The sequence below is a fragment of the Sinocyclocheilus rhinocerous genome, unplaced genomic scaffold, assembly GCF_001515625.1.
Source record: "Sinocyclocheilus rhinocerous isolate Xijiao unplaced genomic scaffold, SAMN03320098_v1.1 scaffold3, whole genome shotgun sequence".
NCBI classification, from domain to species: domain Eukaryota; kingdom Metazoa; phylum Chordata; class Actinopteri; order Cypriniformes; family Cyprinidae; genus Sinocyclocheilus; species Sinocyclocheilus rhinocerous.
This window is the reverse complement of record NW_015658759.1, coordinates 997857-1012678: the sequence shown is the minus strand read 5'-3', so window position 1 is coordinate 1012678 and position 14822 is coordinate 997857. Positions and strand designations below refer to the sequence as shown.

The window sequence follows — 14822 nt, the reverse complement described above, 5'->3', positions numbered from 1 at the left end:
TACTTTTAAACAAAATTGACTAATTCTCTCTTAACAAAAAAAAGAAAAAAGAAATAGATTTTGACACAAATGACATGGACAGAACTGATTTAACTGCAGTAAACATTGATGTCATGTATCGTTTGGTATGGCTGACAATCAGCTGTACCAAGGTGGTATTATTTGAAAATCAGAAACACAAAAATAATAAAAAATATATATTTTAAATAAAAAAGTATTATACTTAAAGGTGCATCAAGTAATGTTTGCAGTTTGGAAAGTTTTACCCTGAAAGAATGAATAGTGTTTTTGTAAAATATTTTTAAAAATTTGAATATGAAATATGACGCCACTCATGTTAGTGGTCTAAAAAAAAAACTGTTTTATTTATTTATTTATTTATTGCCAAAAACAGTGTTTAGTGTTATTTATTATTATAGTATTTTTAAAAAATCTAAAAACATAATATATATATATATATATATATATATAGCTTGAATTAATTCTTATTTCAGTAGTTTTTTGTTTTAGTCATTTTGGTACTTCAACTGAAATTTTTTTCCAGTTAGTTGCCAAGACAGCATTTCAAATTTTCGCTTAAATTTTTTACATTTTTAAGTTTTTCATGTAATATTTAGATTTTATTTAATCAACTTGCCTTATTTCAATTAATGAAAATTATTTTTAATAAGCACTGGCCAATTCATAATTCATAGAATTAGTCATAATTTAGATTTAGTCATTATTTATTCACCAAAAAACTTCTGCTTTTGCATGATGCAACAGCCAATACTTAGTGCACCTTTAATTATTTTTCATTTCTTTAAATAAACAATAATAATAAATTGCTTTACTAAATAAGTAGCATATGGTGATTTTGACGATAATTTTTTTTTAGCCGAATGTAAAACGTTTGGGTAGCCAATGACAATCAACCCAAAACATCCATCTTTGCTTTAAAGTGAGACTACATTATCAGACTGTATTATAGTGTGGACTAGAGAGGTGAGCATCATCCCCTCGCCAACCCGCTACTAAAATGAGATACGATACATTTACATTTAGCTAACATTGACGGCAGTCTATACTCTGTCCTTTAGCGCTGCTATATTCCTTGACTTCTGATTGGTTGTGGATTAAAATGCAGGTGGGATGTTGTATCCAGGGGGGCGGGTCTCCACAGTTTCGATGAGCGGTGGACTCTGGTAAGCGTTGACGGGGATGGTGGTCTGACCGATTACGTCGTTGGAGGGGTACGGCTGCTTGGGCGGCTGGCCTCCCATGTGCTCGGTGGTGAACAGTGTCAAGTCAGTACCGAGCAGGAACTTCTGAACAGCGCACACTGTAAGGCCCGCCTAGTCAGGATAACCAGGATAATGCATATTAGTCTGATTAGCATGTTAGTGAGAAAGACAATCACGCTCATGAGGTATCAAACATAGTAGCAAGAGTTAGGTGGAATTAACCAAGTTACAGTATAAACACACCAGAAGAATGATTTCTGTCTTTACTAGATCTAGAGTAGAAGTTTGTTCTTATAGCTGTAAATGACTTTAATCAGAGTACACAATATACAGTATATAATGCAATGTAAACGGGAGGGAAGCAGAGCCTGTGTTGTTGTGTGCCTGAAAAAAAGTCAATCTAATTTTACATGTTTTGCTGGAGTTTTTGTAAACTGAATATTATAAAATTACATATATTGTCTACTCTGACTAAAATATATTGCTTCAAAATGCTCCCAAACTACAGCAAAGTTAAAGAGAGAAAAAAAACAACCGAGGTAGGTTAAAGGTAAATATTTGTATCCAAGGAAATTCTTTCAGCTTTTACAGTGATCATATTGAGTCATAATACATGCCATAGTCATCTACAGTACATGCATTGGCCAAATGTCTGTGTACATATACACTACTGTTCAAAAGTCTGGGGTCAGTAAAGTTTTTGAATGTTTTTGAAAATAAGTCCCCTAAGTTAACCAAGGCTGCATTTATTTGATAAAAAAAAAAAAAAACATTAAAAACTGTAAAATTACTGTAAAAATTTTATCATTTATTTTAAGCAAAATCTAACACTTATTTGACACTATATTAATTAAAATCACTTTTTAACATTGAAATTGACCACTTTTGATAACTGGCCAAGTGGGCACAATTATTATCTTAAAATCTTAAAATATTGGCTGAATAATTGTCATGGCAGATAAATATGTCTATCATTAAAATATGTATGTAAACAAATATAGTGTAGGTTAATAGAAATAGAAATGTTAGTACTTGGTTTTATCCTTACATGCAAAGTATGAATATGCCAATATTTATGACACATTATTCTTGTGCTTTTAAGTTTTAGAGATTTATAATGTTTATTATAAATCTAGGTTATTATAAAGTGCATACACTGTACACTCTTGGGAGAAAATGCTGTCACTTGGACGGTACCCTCACGTACAAAAAGAATGAGCTAAAAGGTCAATCTTTGTCCCTTATTTACCCCTAAACGGTACATATTAGTACCTTAAAGGTAAATATTAGTACTTGATAAGTACATATTAGTACCTAAAGTGTACATATTTATACCTTAGGTTTTGTACCTTTTTTCTGAGAGTGTATTGACCATATTCATAGCACTTTGTACTCCTGTCAGAAAAGCATAGTTTAGTGTGCATTTGACAGTAGTATAGGAAAGCTACATCTACACTACTGAGAGAGTGTTAGGCTGTTTGGACAAAAGCCTCTGTTTATCCTCCATAAAGGCAGTGTTCTTAAACCTGTGCACTGCTAGCAGACATAGATACGCCTGAAACACAAACACCAATGCTGGCGGTCAAATATGCACGTAATTGTGATTGTGTAAAGCATCTATAGGAAGGTAGAGTGACTTACCCAGGTTAGGATTGAGAAAAAAGAGAAGGCAATAGCTGCTCGTGCTGCGTCTGATGCCTGCTCCAGCGGCAGCTCCTTAGGGGACGTATGACTCCACTGACTGGCCAAAAAGCAGAATCCTACAAACCAAAGGAACGTCCAGAATCCTAAAGAGAGGAGATTGGAAAATGTATGAGGGAAATAGCAAATATAGTCTTCAAAAAACTGAATTTAGATTTTTTTTTTTTTTTTCAGGTACATGCTACATTTTATTATCGTACAAAAATACTGATAATTTCAGCAATTTGGCCTATAGAAAATCAGGATTATAATCGTATTATAGGATTAATAGTATTATAGTATCATATATACCATATATGTTACTTGAAATAAAATAAAGGTTAACTGAAATAAAATAAAATAAAATAAAATATAAAAACTTACTTTTTTATTTCAGCTAGTTGACAAGGCAACATTTTTCATGTTAATTTAACTTGATGTATTAAAATAACTAAAACTGAAATAACAAATAATAAAAACTATAGACATATAAAAAAAAAAATTTTTTTTTTAAAATAATAAAAATGACAAACACAACAGAGTTACCGAAATTTTAGCTAAAATGAAAATGAAAATGGAAAATGTAAGAAATTAAAACTAATTCAAAATATGAATAAAAACAATAATAGCATCTATAATAATACAATAACAATGATAGTAACAATAAAAAATAATAGTATAGTAATAATAGAAAAATGCATCTCCCCAGCCAGTTTATCATGAAAATTTTCAAAATGGTCCATTGCTATGACAGCCTGTACTACTCACTTCTCACTCTTTGTGAAGCTGTAGAGTAATGACAAAACTGTTATAAAAATATTTTAATAAATAAAATAAAAAACAAAACAAACAAACAAAAAAGCATATTTTAAATTGGCGTCGAGTGGTCATCACTGCACATAAATGTATACATTTAAAATCACTGACTGGATATTTTTGTAACTGCATCAGAATAAACTAATTATTTTCATTCATAAAATCACAATGATTTATGACTGAACATTTTTACCTGAAAAAACCATCTCCGACAGCACTGCTCTCTTTCTGTCTTTCACACTGCTGATCTGGGGGAAGTAGATGTCCAGGGCCAGGAAGAAGACGCATGCTAAGAAAGCCACAATTCCTATAGTGATGCCGTAGTTACAGGCATCTGCGTTCTTATTAAAGACACAGTGCAGTCGCTCGCTGCCCATATTCACATAGCCCTCATTTATTATAGAAGCAAAGACCACCATGGAGAAGATCTGGAGAGAGACAGTGAAAAAACGACATGAGTCACAGAAATAGGTATATAAACCTCATCCCTGGTGTTAAATTAATAAAACCCCTTAAATTATTTGCATTCTCAGAAGGCATCTAAGTGAAGGTTTTCATCTCTTATACTATACATGCTAAATGGAGGTGACACACCATTCTCTTTACCGATGCCGTGTTATGCATTTCCCAGGAAAGAATTTCATTTACACCTCAGGGTGAAAATGTGGCTAATTCTCACTAATGCAACAGATCACGCACAACCACACCCACTCAAACAGATGCCAAGGGAATAAAGGGATCACCAAAAAAGTGCACAACGTGCAGTCTAGTGTGTTTTGGAGCAACAGTAAGAGAAAATCAGTAGTAGTGCTCAGTTATTGTGGTGCCATATGCTATTTTTGGCAATGAAGCCCCATAAACTGACGCATATATCACATCACACAGTCGTCACAGAAACAGTTACAGCTGCTGTGGTTATTGGCTGGCTGGATAAAACATTGTGTTAAAGCAAGAAGCAACTAACATGCCTCTAAATATGCCTCGAAGCCCTATCTGACCCCCTTTTGTTGAAGTAACCTAATGTACTCAGGTTGATTCAGTCATATTAAATAACATGCCTTGAATAAAGTCAGTTAAAACTAATGCAAAACATTTTACAATGTATGGAGGCTTTTTAAAAGTCAAAACACTATCTTCCTCTGCCCTTATGCACGGATCTGGTAATTGGTGTACATTTATGAACATATCAGTCATCCGTGAATTGTCAATCCGTTAATACAGTAAGTTAATTTATAGTTTAAACTCACTTGTGCATTGTCATTCCTGAGAATGGCCAGTGGCTTTAAAAGTTTTTGCCAAAACTGTACAGCACAGTTGTTTTAATACAGCTTTGATACCTTGGTCTACTACTATTAACAACAAAAACAAACAGAATAATTGTCTGCTTACAATATTTAAGGAGATCTGATATAAATATTTTGTCATTTTGTTTTTAAAAATCTTGACTTTTGTTATTCATTCTGTAATTTTATTGCACGAATGACGCAAGGGTTGTAACACCGTGACAAATCTGCAAAAAACACTACTGATCAGACTAAAATCAATCTGTTATACAGCAATGACATGCAAAGAACCAAATGAGAACATGACATTCATCGGTAAATCAAAATTTTTTTTTTTCAGTTTGTTAGGGAAATCAGCATGTGCACAGTCTCTCACACTCTCTGAAGTTTCTTATTAAAACGCCAAATAAATGACAGAATGAAGATTTTATGAAGTTTATTAAATATCTGAAGTCTATTTCATTAAATATCACCACTGTTTATTACTATTATTATTATAAAAGTCATATATTCATCACTATATTTTAACAATAACCCAAACATCGCTAGGCTACATGTGGCACTACAGCAGTTTTAAAACTGCGCGCTCGCAATGCGTGCGTCACTACCACAGCAACATCTGACGTGCGTCCACCTAAAGAAGACAGCATCCTATAATAACACCTAAACATTGCGTTAAATGATTACAGGCGCCCTTTAAGAACTGAAAATATACAAAAAATAAAAATGTATAACGCATGACGGAAAATCAACCTTGTTAAAATTATCGCTTGACCATTAAAAGGGGAACAGTTCGCATCATTCTGTCAATCATAATTCATAGAAGATTGCTGTTCTTACCCATGCCAGGACTCTTAGGATCGTCTGTGGCTGTTTGATGAACGCAATCAGATCAAAGGCCGAACCGGCTCGGCCCGCTCCAAACGAGCCCGCTCCATCCATCCTCCCAGCACTGTGGCGCGCTGACTGCTGCTGTGCGATACTCTGCGGAAGAAGAGCTGAGCGCGTTCACGAGCGCCTTTCGTGCACACCCATAGTCGAGCGCGCGCCTGTCAGTGTTAAAGGGGTCATATGATGCGATTTCAAGTTTTCCTTTCTCTTTGGAGTGTTACAAGCTCTTGGTGCATAAAGAAGATCTGTAAAGTTGCAAAGACTAAAGTCTCGAATCCAAAGAGATATTCTTTATAAAAGTTAAGAGTCAGCCACGCCTACCTAAAACTGCTAGTTCTAACACGCCCCCACATATCTACGTTAATATGTGGCAATATTAGCATAATGCCCCCCCACATGTCTACCTCACTATGTGGGAAGATTAGCATAATGCTGCCCAAATGTTGATGCAAAGAAAGAAGGCGTGGTTTCAGGAACAGCAGTAGTGTTGATGCAGGCATGTCAGGGAGACGCTGTGTGTTTCAGTGCGAAAGCAAAAGCACTTTATTTGGCCTTCCGGAAGTAGATGCAATTAGGAATCATTGGTTAAGATTTATTTACAACAGAACAGCACAACCCAGATGTTCGAATTTGTGCAACGCATTTTATGGACGACAGTTTTTTGAACCTAGAAAAGTACAAGGCTGGCTGTGCACAAAGACTATTTCTAAAAATAAAAAAGGGTCAATTCCGACTTTGCTATGACAATCTGGTCAACATATTCTGTGACACCAAATACACAAAATAATGATCTTTAAAATAGCATCATATGACCCCTTTAAATAATGGTGGGGATTTTGATTAATCTCAATGACTCGAATCTTTTCAAGCAGTTCACGAAGAAGATTAATTGATTCAATGGCCGTTTCCTGCATTTTACCTTTGATTTGGCTCGCCATGCCATATCATGTATATGTAGGCCTAGCTAGAGGAGAACATAAATGCAGGAAATAAAAATAAAGTTAAATATAATGCAGCATTTATTTTCATTATAGTCAAGTTTGACTTTTGTCCCTTTGTGGTAGAGTTCATCTGGTCATCTCTATAGGTCTAGATAGCCTACGCCAGTACAGTAGGTGGTAACAAGTCGATGTCTTTGTTAGTGTTTAGGATTGATAAACGCATTTACCAAGTAACAAGTGTGACTCTCAAACATGCTTTTTAACGCAACAGCTTGCATACAGTATACGAGCTGCTGTATGAACAAATAATCGATGTTGTTAACACTATTTTCTGTTCAGGACATGGTCGCCTGTAACCGTAGTGACAGCAGTGGATATCAAAGATGGTGACTTCCATAACACCAGGAACGTTATAAAAGAATGAAATCGAGTTAAATTTTAATTAACGAACATTGGTTTTGACGAGAGTTTTTTTTTTATGCTGTGGACAACATTTTGGTCGTGCACCAGGGGCTAGTTCAAGCTCAAACCGGTGCGCAACGTTTTGCTACTGTTTCTGGTTTGAACGACATGTTTCCTGGAAACGGTGTGCAACAGGGTTTGAGATGCGTTTTCTCTTGTTTGGTGGCTGTGTCAAACATGTCAGCCCAATCAGCAGCAGCATGTATATAAACCACGTGGTATTAAAGAGACAGCTCGCACAATGCAATTAACATCAAAATAAATTTACAAGAGCAAGTATATTGTTTGCACATGTTTATTTACATTAAAGGCAAAATAACTGAAATAATAAATGCACAAGTATAGATCTGGAACTTCTTTAAGTCTGTCTAAATATCATTTAGTAATTGCAATGTCTTCTGTTGTGTGCTAAATACTGATTAATGTAACATAAAAATACTACATATTTATTTTGCTATTGTATTATGGAGTGACACTTTAATAAACTTTTCTATACCCCTCTGATTATATAATGGTAAATATTACAATATCATAGCACAACAACAGTGATCAGCAATAATGATACACCTAATACGGTCATATAGATTATAACACAGTGTTGGAGGTAAGAAGTCGATCCTTCACCTGAAATGTTTGTCTTTTCATCCTGAAATGCGAGGCAAATGTTGGATCACAATAATTAGGAACCACAGTTTCCACAAATCCCTTCACTCGATTGGGATGTTCTCTTTTATTCTGGACGGCAAGGGCAGTGACTGTAACATTGAGCGTATTTTGCAATATTAAACACGTATTTATACCGATTTCATCAGGCTCTGAACTTCCTTCAAAAAGAACACAAAGAATGGCCTTCTCAGCTGCCATAGATGCAACTCTTGCGTCATCAGAACAGAGTGTTCAACGCACCACCGTTTCCATTTAAAAAACGTTTTGCAACGCAGCCCAGAAATGCAGAGAGAGGCTGGCTTTTGATGGCTGCCTGTTTGAGTTCCTTTGCACCGTCAGAGAAGATGGAGAAATATCTGCTAAAGTGAGATAATATGCATACAAATACATACTATTACTGTTCAAAAGTTTGGGGTCGGTAAGATTTTCAAATAAGTTTTCGAAGGAAGTCTGTTATTTTTACCATGACTGCATTGATTTGATCAAAAATACAGTAAAAACAGTGATATTGTGAAACATCATTAAAATTTTAAATATCTGTACTACTTGTACTACTCTTCTTTAATATGTTTTAAAATGTAATTTATTTCTGTGATGGCAACGCTGAATTACTCCCGTCTTCAGTATTACATGATCCTTTATAAATCATTCTAATATGCTGATTTGGTGCTCAAAAACCATTTTTTATTATTATCAATGTTAAAAACATTTGTGCTGCTTAAAAATATTTGGGGATCATGATACATTCTTTCAGGATTCTTTGATTTGATTTGATTTTTGATTTGATTTGATTTGTTTCAAAAGAACAGCATTCATTTGAATTTCAGTTTTTATCAGTTTTAATTTTAGCTAAATAAAAAGTATTTATTTCCTTTAAAAAATGTTACTGACCTCAAATCAAACCATTTCACACAGTTTCAGTTATTAATGAAACTAGTACAAACAATGCAATAGCATAAGTTCTGTTCCAATATATGAGATTAATGCAATTCCAAACCAATTAATGAACAGTCTCTCCCTCTCCCTGTCAGATTTGTGTCAGACTACGCTCTGAATGGCTTTAAGGCACTGTGCCAACACAAACTCCTCCAAGCAATGCAGAAATCCTACCTAGTCCCTGAAGCATCTCGAACATACCCTCCATCCCTGCTAGAGTGGACCGCCACCCGCGAGAAAGCACACATGGTGCTCCAGGTCCACTGTTTTGATGGTAAGATCCTGATATTTTGCTTTTACATGTATAACAAAATGAATACATGTGAACCATGGCCATTGAGCAAAACAGCATAGTTAAAGTAATAGTTAACCCAAAAATTTAAATTTGCTGAAGATTTACTCACCCTCGGGCCATCCAAGATGTAGATGAGTTTGTTTCTTCATCGGAACAGATTTGGAGAAATGTAGCATTACATCACTTGCTCACAAGTGGATCCTCTGCACTGAATGGGTGCCGTCAGAATGAGAGTCCAAACATCACAATAATCCACAAGTAATCCATAGGACTCCAATCCATCATTTTAAACATCTTTTGAAGCGTAAAGCTTAGTGTTTATAATAAACAAATATATCGTTAAGATGTTTTTAAGTTCAAACCATTGCTTCCAAAAATACCGTTCTAAACAAAACAGTTCTAAACAGTTCTATACAAAAATGTCGGAGGATTTTGATATGACAGGACAACAGGTGATGGATTTTTACACTGGAGGAAGCATTTTTATGGTTTATGGACTGATGTTTTAGCCAGAAGTGATGGTTTAAAGTTAAAATGCCTTAATGATGGATTTGTGGATTATTGTGATGTTTTTATCAGCTGTTTGGACTCTCATTCTGACGGCACCCATTCACTGCAGAGGATCCAATGGTAGCAAATTATGTGATGCTCATCTACAGTAAATTGAGTAAATTTTCAACAAATTAAAATTTTTGGTTCAACTATTCTTTTAACAAACAGAGAAAATGTATTTCAAATTATTGATTATTATTAATTTTCATGTAATCTTTTCCTTTTCAGACTCGGTTAGCATGCTGCCATGTTACTTCAAATTTGCCTTTTAAACCTGAAAAATGGAAAGGCTAAAAAATTACTCCTTTAAAATGAAAAATAACTCAAAAATAACAAACTTTGTTTTCCATAAAATGTTACTGCCTATATATATATATATATTAGTATTTCGTGTAGAGCCATAACCACCATACCAATTAATGGGGTAAAATCTAAGAGCTAAGCATTTATTTGCATTTATTTGGCAGCTGTTTTATAGAACAACCTACAACAATATCCATTTACATGATTCATGTAATTCATAACTGAATGCGTCGATACAAACAATTAATGGAGCTGTTTTCAGCATATAAGGCAAATGATTAAGAGTTATTGTGTGCATTTATATATATATATATATATATATATATATATGGTTCACAGATGAAAAGGGTTTCAAGCATCAAAAAAATAAAAGTGTAATAAAGCTTTAAATTAATTTTTTCCCCCCATACATTAGAATGTATCCTGTTTAATTTTATGTTTTTCTGAGCAAAAAATAATGACTATGACTATCATACTTTTTTTTTACCATCATTTACAGAAGACACCCACTAAAATGTCGTTCAGTGTAACATTTAAATGGCTGATTAGCTTTCGCTTGAGCATTGCAGCACGCTTTCAGAGTTCCTCTGAAAACCTCCACCTTCCCCAGCTCCACCTGTATAGATCTGCTATGGGTTATTTTATATGCTATTTGTGCAGCAGCAGTATGTCTTAAATACTCACAGCACCATATCGGCTTATGTATTGACAGCAAGTTCCTGTACTTGCTTGCAGCAGCAATAATCTACAAATACAGCAATAAGCAACAGCGGCAGCAATTCAGCAGCAGTGTAGCAGATCTATTCCGCCAAGACTAAATACATTAACATTGTCATATCCATTACCATGCTAAAATCTTTCAAGAGTTCTCATGATAGAACTTCAGTTACATTAGTTAACATGAACTAACAATGAAAAATTATTCTAAAGCATTAATTGATCATAGTTAATGTTAATTTCAACATGTACTAATACATTTTTAAAATTAAAACGTTTATCTGTTAATGTTATTTAATGAACCTGAGCTAACATAAACAATGAACTGGTGTATTTGTATTAACCAACATGAACAAATATTCATAAATACTGTAACAAATGTATTGCTCTTAGTTAGTTAATGCATTAACTAATGTTAACTAGGAAGGTTATTGTAAAGTGTTACCAATAAGATTTCATTCTATTTAGGCAAGAAATTGATTTACTTTCTGCTAAACATGAACATTTTCAGAGGAAAAAATTTATAGAAATTGTTCATTTATGGTTCAATCAATGTGTCTTAAAGATGTAATGGTAAAATTAAAGTCCAGAACATTACACTGAATGACGATTTTACACTTTCGAACATTATTTCCCCCCATATATCATCAGTCATCTGTAAAGTTACAGTAGTACAGTAGCAGACAAATAATCATATTTTATAATAGGTTTAGGGGAAGCTAGGACAGACAACAACACAATCCTTACGAAAATGAATGATGATTTTTACTATAAATCCAAAGGCAGTGGTTACTATTGTCAAACCATGGTAACCACAAATTAACCATGGTTTTTGCTACACTAACCATAGTTTAACCATGGAATTTGTAGTAAAAATAAAAAAAAATGGTAATCCATTTCGGAGGAATTATGGTGTTCTTCTGTAGCCTGACGACGAGTAACTTTAACTGTTGTTCATGTGAACTCAAAGACAGCTTGATGCTTTGTTTATAGACTATTTGTGGGTGGCTGTTTGTTGTTTCACCTATCAATTCGTGTCGATAAAGTATAATAGGGTAAATCCTGTATAGTGATTTATCCTATATAGTGCTTGCATAAAGCAAGTAGTGCATACACTTGTAGCTGTTATGTATCTTTGTAAGTCATTGTAAGCCCTCTTTTGAGGCACGCGCAAGCGTTGTATTGTATTGGTATCACTACAGGAACGCCCTTTTACAATGTTGTATCACTCTGCTTGTCCTAGCCGGGTTGTTCCGTCGAACTGTTGTATAAACGCAATATCACTCTCGTACTCGAGTGATATTGCTCATATATACAGTTACAAATAGTTCCAATTAATTACTGTAAATTCTGTCTAGTTAGGCAGCTCACTAGGATTTTAGAACAAAGCTACAATGTCCGACAGAAAACAGCAGTCAGTAGTCATGATTCTTGACTATTAACTATTGGTTTTAAAATTGATCAGTGGCCTTGCTTTGCAACATTGAGCCACAATGCTTCTGAAAGAGATGTAGGTGGTGCTGTTTCCCCCTCTCTTTCTCTCCTTTCTTAATTTCCTTTCCCTCTCTCTGTTGTCTCTGTCAAATAATGCATGTTATTATCAGGTCAGGATGCAAATCAGGACTGGTGTCATCTGTCCATTCTTTCCTCTCATCTATTTAATCTCTTCTCCTGTCATTCTCTGTATTTTTCTTTCAGCCTCTCCTCTTTCATCTAATCTTGCTCACTCTCTCTGTCTCTCTGCTTTATTTCACTCCTCTGCTCATCCAGTTACACTTTCTCTCTGTCCTCGCCTGTTTGGGCTGGAGCCGATATATTAGTCGATATATGATAGTGGGTGTGTAACGTGGATGTGTGTGGGTGTGTGTGTGTGTGTGTTGGTACAGATAAGATGGTCACACTCTGAATTATTTTGACCACTGTTTCCACCTGTCAACTCTCTTACAATTACATAACCATTACTAGCTAAAGATATTAATGACCTCTTATTGGATAATTTCCCCTGCGTGTTGATTATAAGGTGTTAAATAAAAAATGAAAAGTATTTAAGGAAAGCTCACCCACAAATGAAAAATTGATCATCATTACTTAATAAATGTAAGCACGTTGTAAAGTGTAGACTAAGCACATTGTAAACTTAGCCCTCTCATGAATGCACATATGACAGTTGGTTGGAAGCGAAGGTTTATAGCGAAGATGGTTTATATTATAAGTTTAAAATTGAAAGGGGTGGTGTGGACCTGAAAAAATCAGATCAATAGGAAAAAAACTAAGCATGTAAATGCTTGAATCTTCTATCTCTCTAAACTCACTTGGATTATATGGACTCAAGGAGATGGATTATTTTTCTAAAAATGTTTGTTTGTGTTCATCCGAAGAAAGAAAGTCATATACATCTTGGACGATATGATTGTACCCAGTTTGTTTTTTATCTGTATCTTATAGCTAATTTGGATACTCAAGTCTGTTTAAACTGAGAACAGGTATGCGGTTATTTTTTCTAAGCAATCAGACTGAACCTGGAAGACCATAAAAAGCATAGATTTAGACTGAAGGTAAAGGTATTATTTGATTATCTTATTTGTAGGTGTGTCTTTCCTGGACCAATGGAGAGGGCCTTGCAGGAGACTTTTCAGAATTTTCAGAGATTATTAAGGCTGGAATACACCACACAACTTTTGCACAGATTTTCAGTCTGGATGAGTCAGCACTAGTTGCTGAAAGTCAGAGCCAGATTTGAGTTGCCAGATTTCACAGAAAATCATGTAGTTTATGATGGGCACTGACTTGATTTTTTATTTTTTTTTTAGCTTCAGACTGATTCTAACCAGTCGTGGGATATCAAACATGTTTGATATTTTGAGCTGATTTTAGAAAATGTTTTGTTTCTATCTAACCCCAAGGCACACGTTTCTGTGTGAGTCTGTTAATATGTGATGCCCAATTGTAACCATTTACAAAGTCGGCAAGTGTTGGATGCCTTGTTTTTTTTTTTAAGTCGTGTAGGGTGATCCAGCCTTTGGGATCAGTAACCATGGTAACGTTCATCCTGCAGGGGCGTGTCCACTGAGTGTCGATGGGGTTGGTCGGTTTTGATGAAGGAGCCGGCGCAGTGGGTGGAGTTAGAAGGTCACGATTATGTTCTGGATCTGGTGTGCGACCTGGAGCTGCTGCCAGACTTCCCCAAACAGAAAACATACTTCATCATCTCTACTGAAGACCCCAGCAAGGCACGACCTAACGCAAGCATGTACTCATCCCAGAATATTTAGTTGTTCTCAGACATGTTTCCATTGTAGTGCTTTGTTGTGACAATGTTTAATACATATGTTTATTTGCAGAAGTCTTTTTGGCAGTGGATTTGAAGAAGATGAGGATGGGCCGCTCTCATATGCCAACCGAACAAGCGCTGTTGCAACCAACAGTCTACCAATGTCTGAAGGCCACTACAGTATGGGTAGCCTTTTTCAGTCTTTTAAAAGAAGCACAACATACACCCATTCCTAAGTGAAAGGACATAAAGTCGTTGACCCTTCCCAATCTGATTCGCCGACTATTGTTATTCTGCCAATAGGCCTATTGGCCTGTCCCGTGAATAACCAAGCATAACCTCAAGAAACACTAGACTACAGTCCCTGCTTTAATCAGTAGTAGCAGATCTACAGCCCTGCATGTAAAGTAGAATCAGATACACACAGAATGGCTAGGTTACATACAGCTAAACTAACCCCGATGGTGTTCTTGTAACCTTTCTGTGTGTGTGTTCAGAGGATGAGTAACATTATACAGGTTCAAGAGGTCTTGTAGGGGTGAATGCACAGGTCATTGATCATTAATAACTTTTTTGAGGCAGTGGTTTGTTCTACTTGGGTACCTGTTTTCACTTGGTTTGATGCTATTTCAATTTTTCCTTTCTCTTTGGAGTGTTACAAGCTCTTGGTGCATAAAGAAGATCTGTAAAGTTGCAAAGACTAAAGTCTCAAATCCAAAGAGATATTCTTTATAAAAGTTAAGAGTCAACCACGCCTACCTAAAATGGCTCGTTCTAACACGCCCC

The 14822-nt window shown here is 35.2% G+C and overlaps 2 protein-coding genes across 2 annotated transcripts in view; one reads left to right on the top strand and one right to left on the bottom strand.

The window, feature by feature from the left end:
- Positions 1–674: 674 nt before the first annotated feature.
- LOC107722933 (synaptogyrin-3-like) lies at positions 675–5984 on the bottom strand. The gene is made up of 4 exons (XM_016531433.1): positions 5843–5984; positions 3913–4147; positions 2865–3010; positions 675–1334 (listed from the first exon to the last, which is right to left on the bottom strand). Exons 1-4 carry the CDS (start codon positions 5942–5944, stop codon positions 1116–1118), a joined length of 702 nt encoding a protein of 233 aa, XP_016386919.1. The 5' UTR covers positions 5945–5984; the 3' UTR covers positions 675–1115.
- Positions 5985–12258: 6274 nt separating this feature from the next.
- Positions 12259–14822, top strand: part of LOC107722926 (unconventional myosin-XV-like) — a 22311-nt gene continuing 19747 nt past the window's right edge. The window contains exons 1-3 of the mRNA XM_016531423.1: positions 12259–12275; positions 13821–14011; positions 14107–14216. Coding sequence (XP_016386909.1) covers positions 12259–12275; positions 13821–14011; positions 14107–14216 — 318 coding nt within the window. The remainder of the gene's footprint in view (positions 12276–13820; positions 14012–14106; positions 14217–14822) is intronic.

What these genes read in the sequence shown, in the direction of transcription:
- LOC107722933 (XM_016531433.1), bottom strand. Translation starts at nt 5,944, where the DNA reads ATGGATGGAGCGGGCTCGTTTGGAGCGGGCCGAGCCGGTTCGGCCTTT. An exon ending in GTCGGAGATGGTTTTTTCAG is followed by an intron (nt 3,011 to 3,912) that starts GTAAAAATGTTC and finishes TCCTCTCTTTAG; the next exon opens with GATTCTGGACGTTCCTTTGG. An exon ending in TTTTCTCAATCCTAACCTGG is followed by an intron (nt 1,335 to 2,864) that starts GTAAGTCACTCT and finishes TATCCTGACTAG; the next exon opens with GCGGGCCTTACAGTGTGCGC.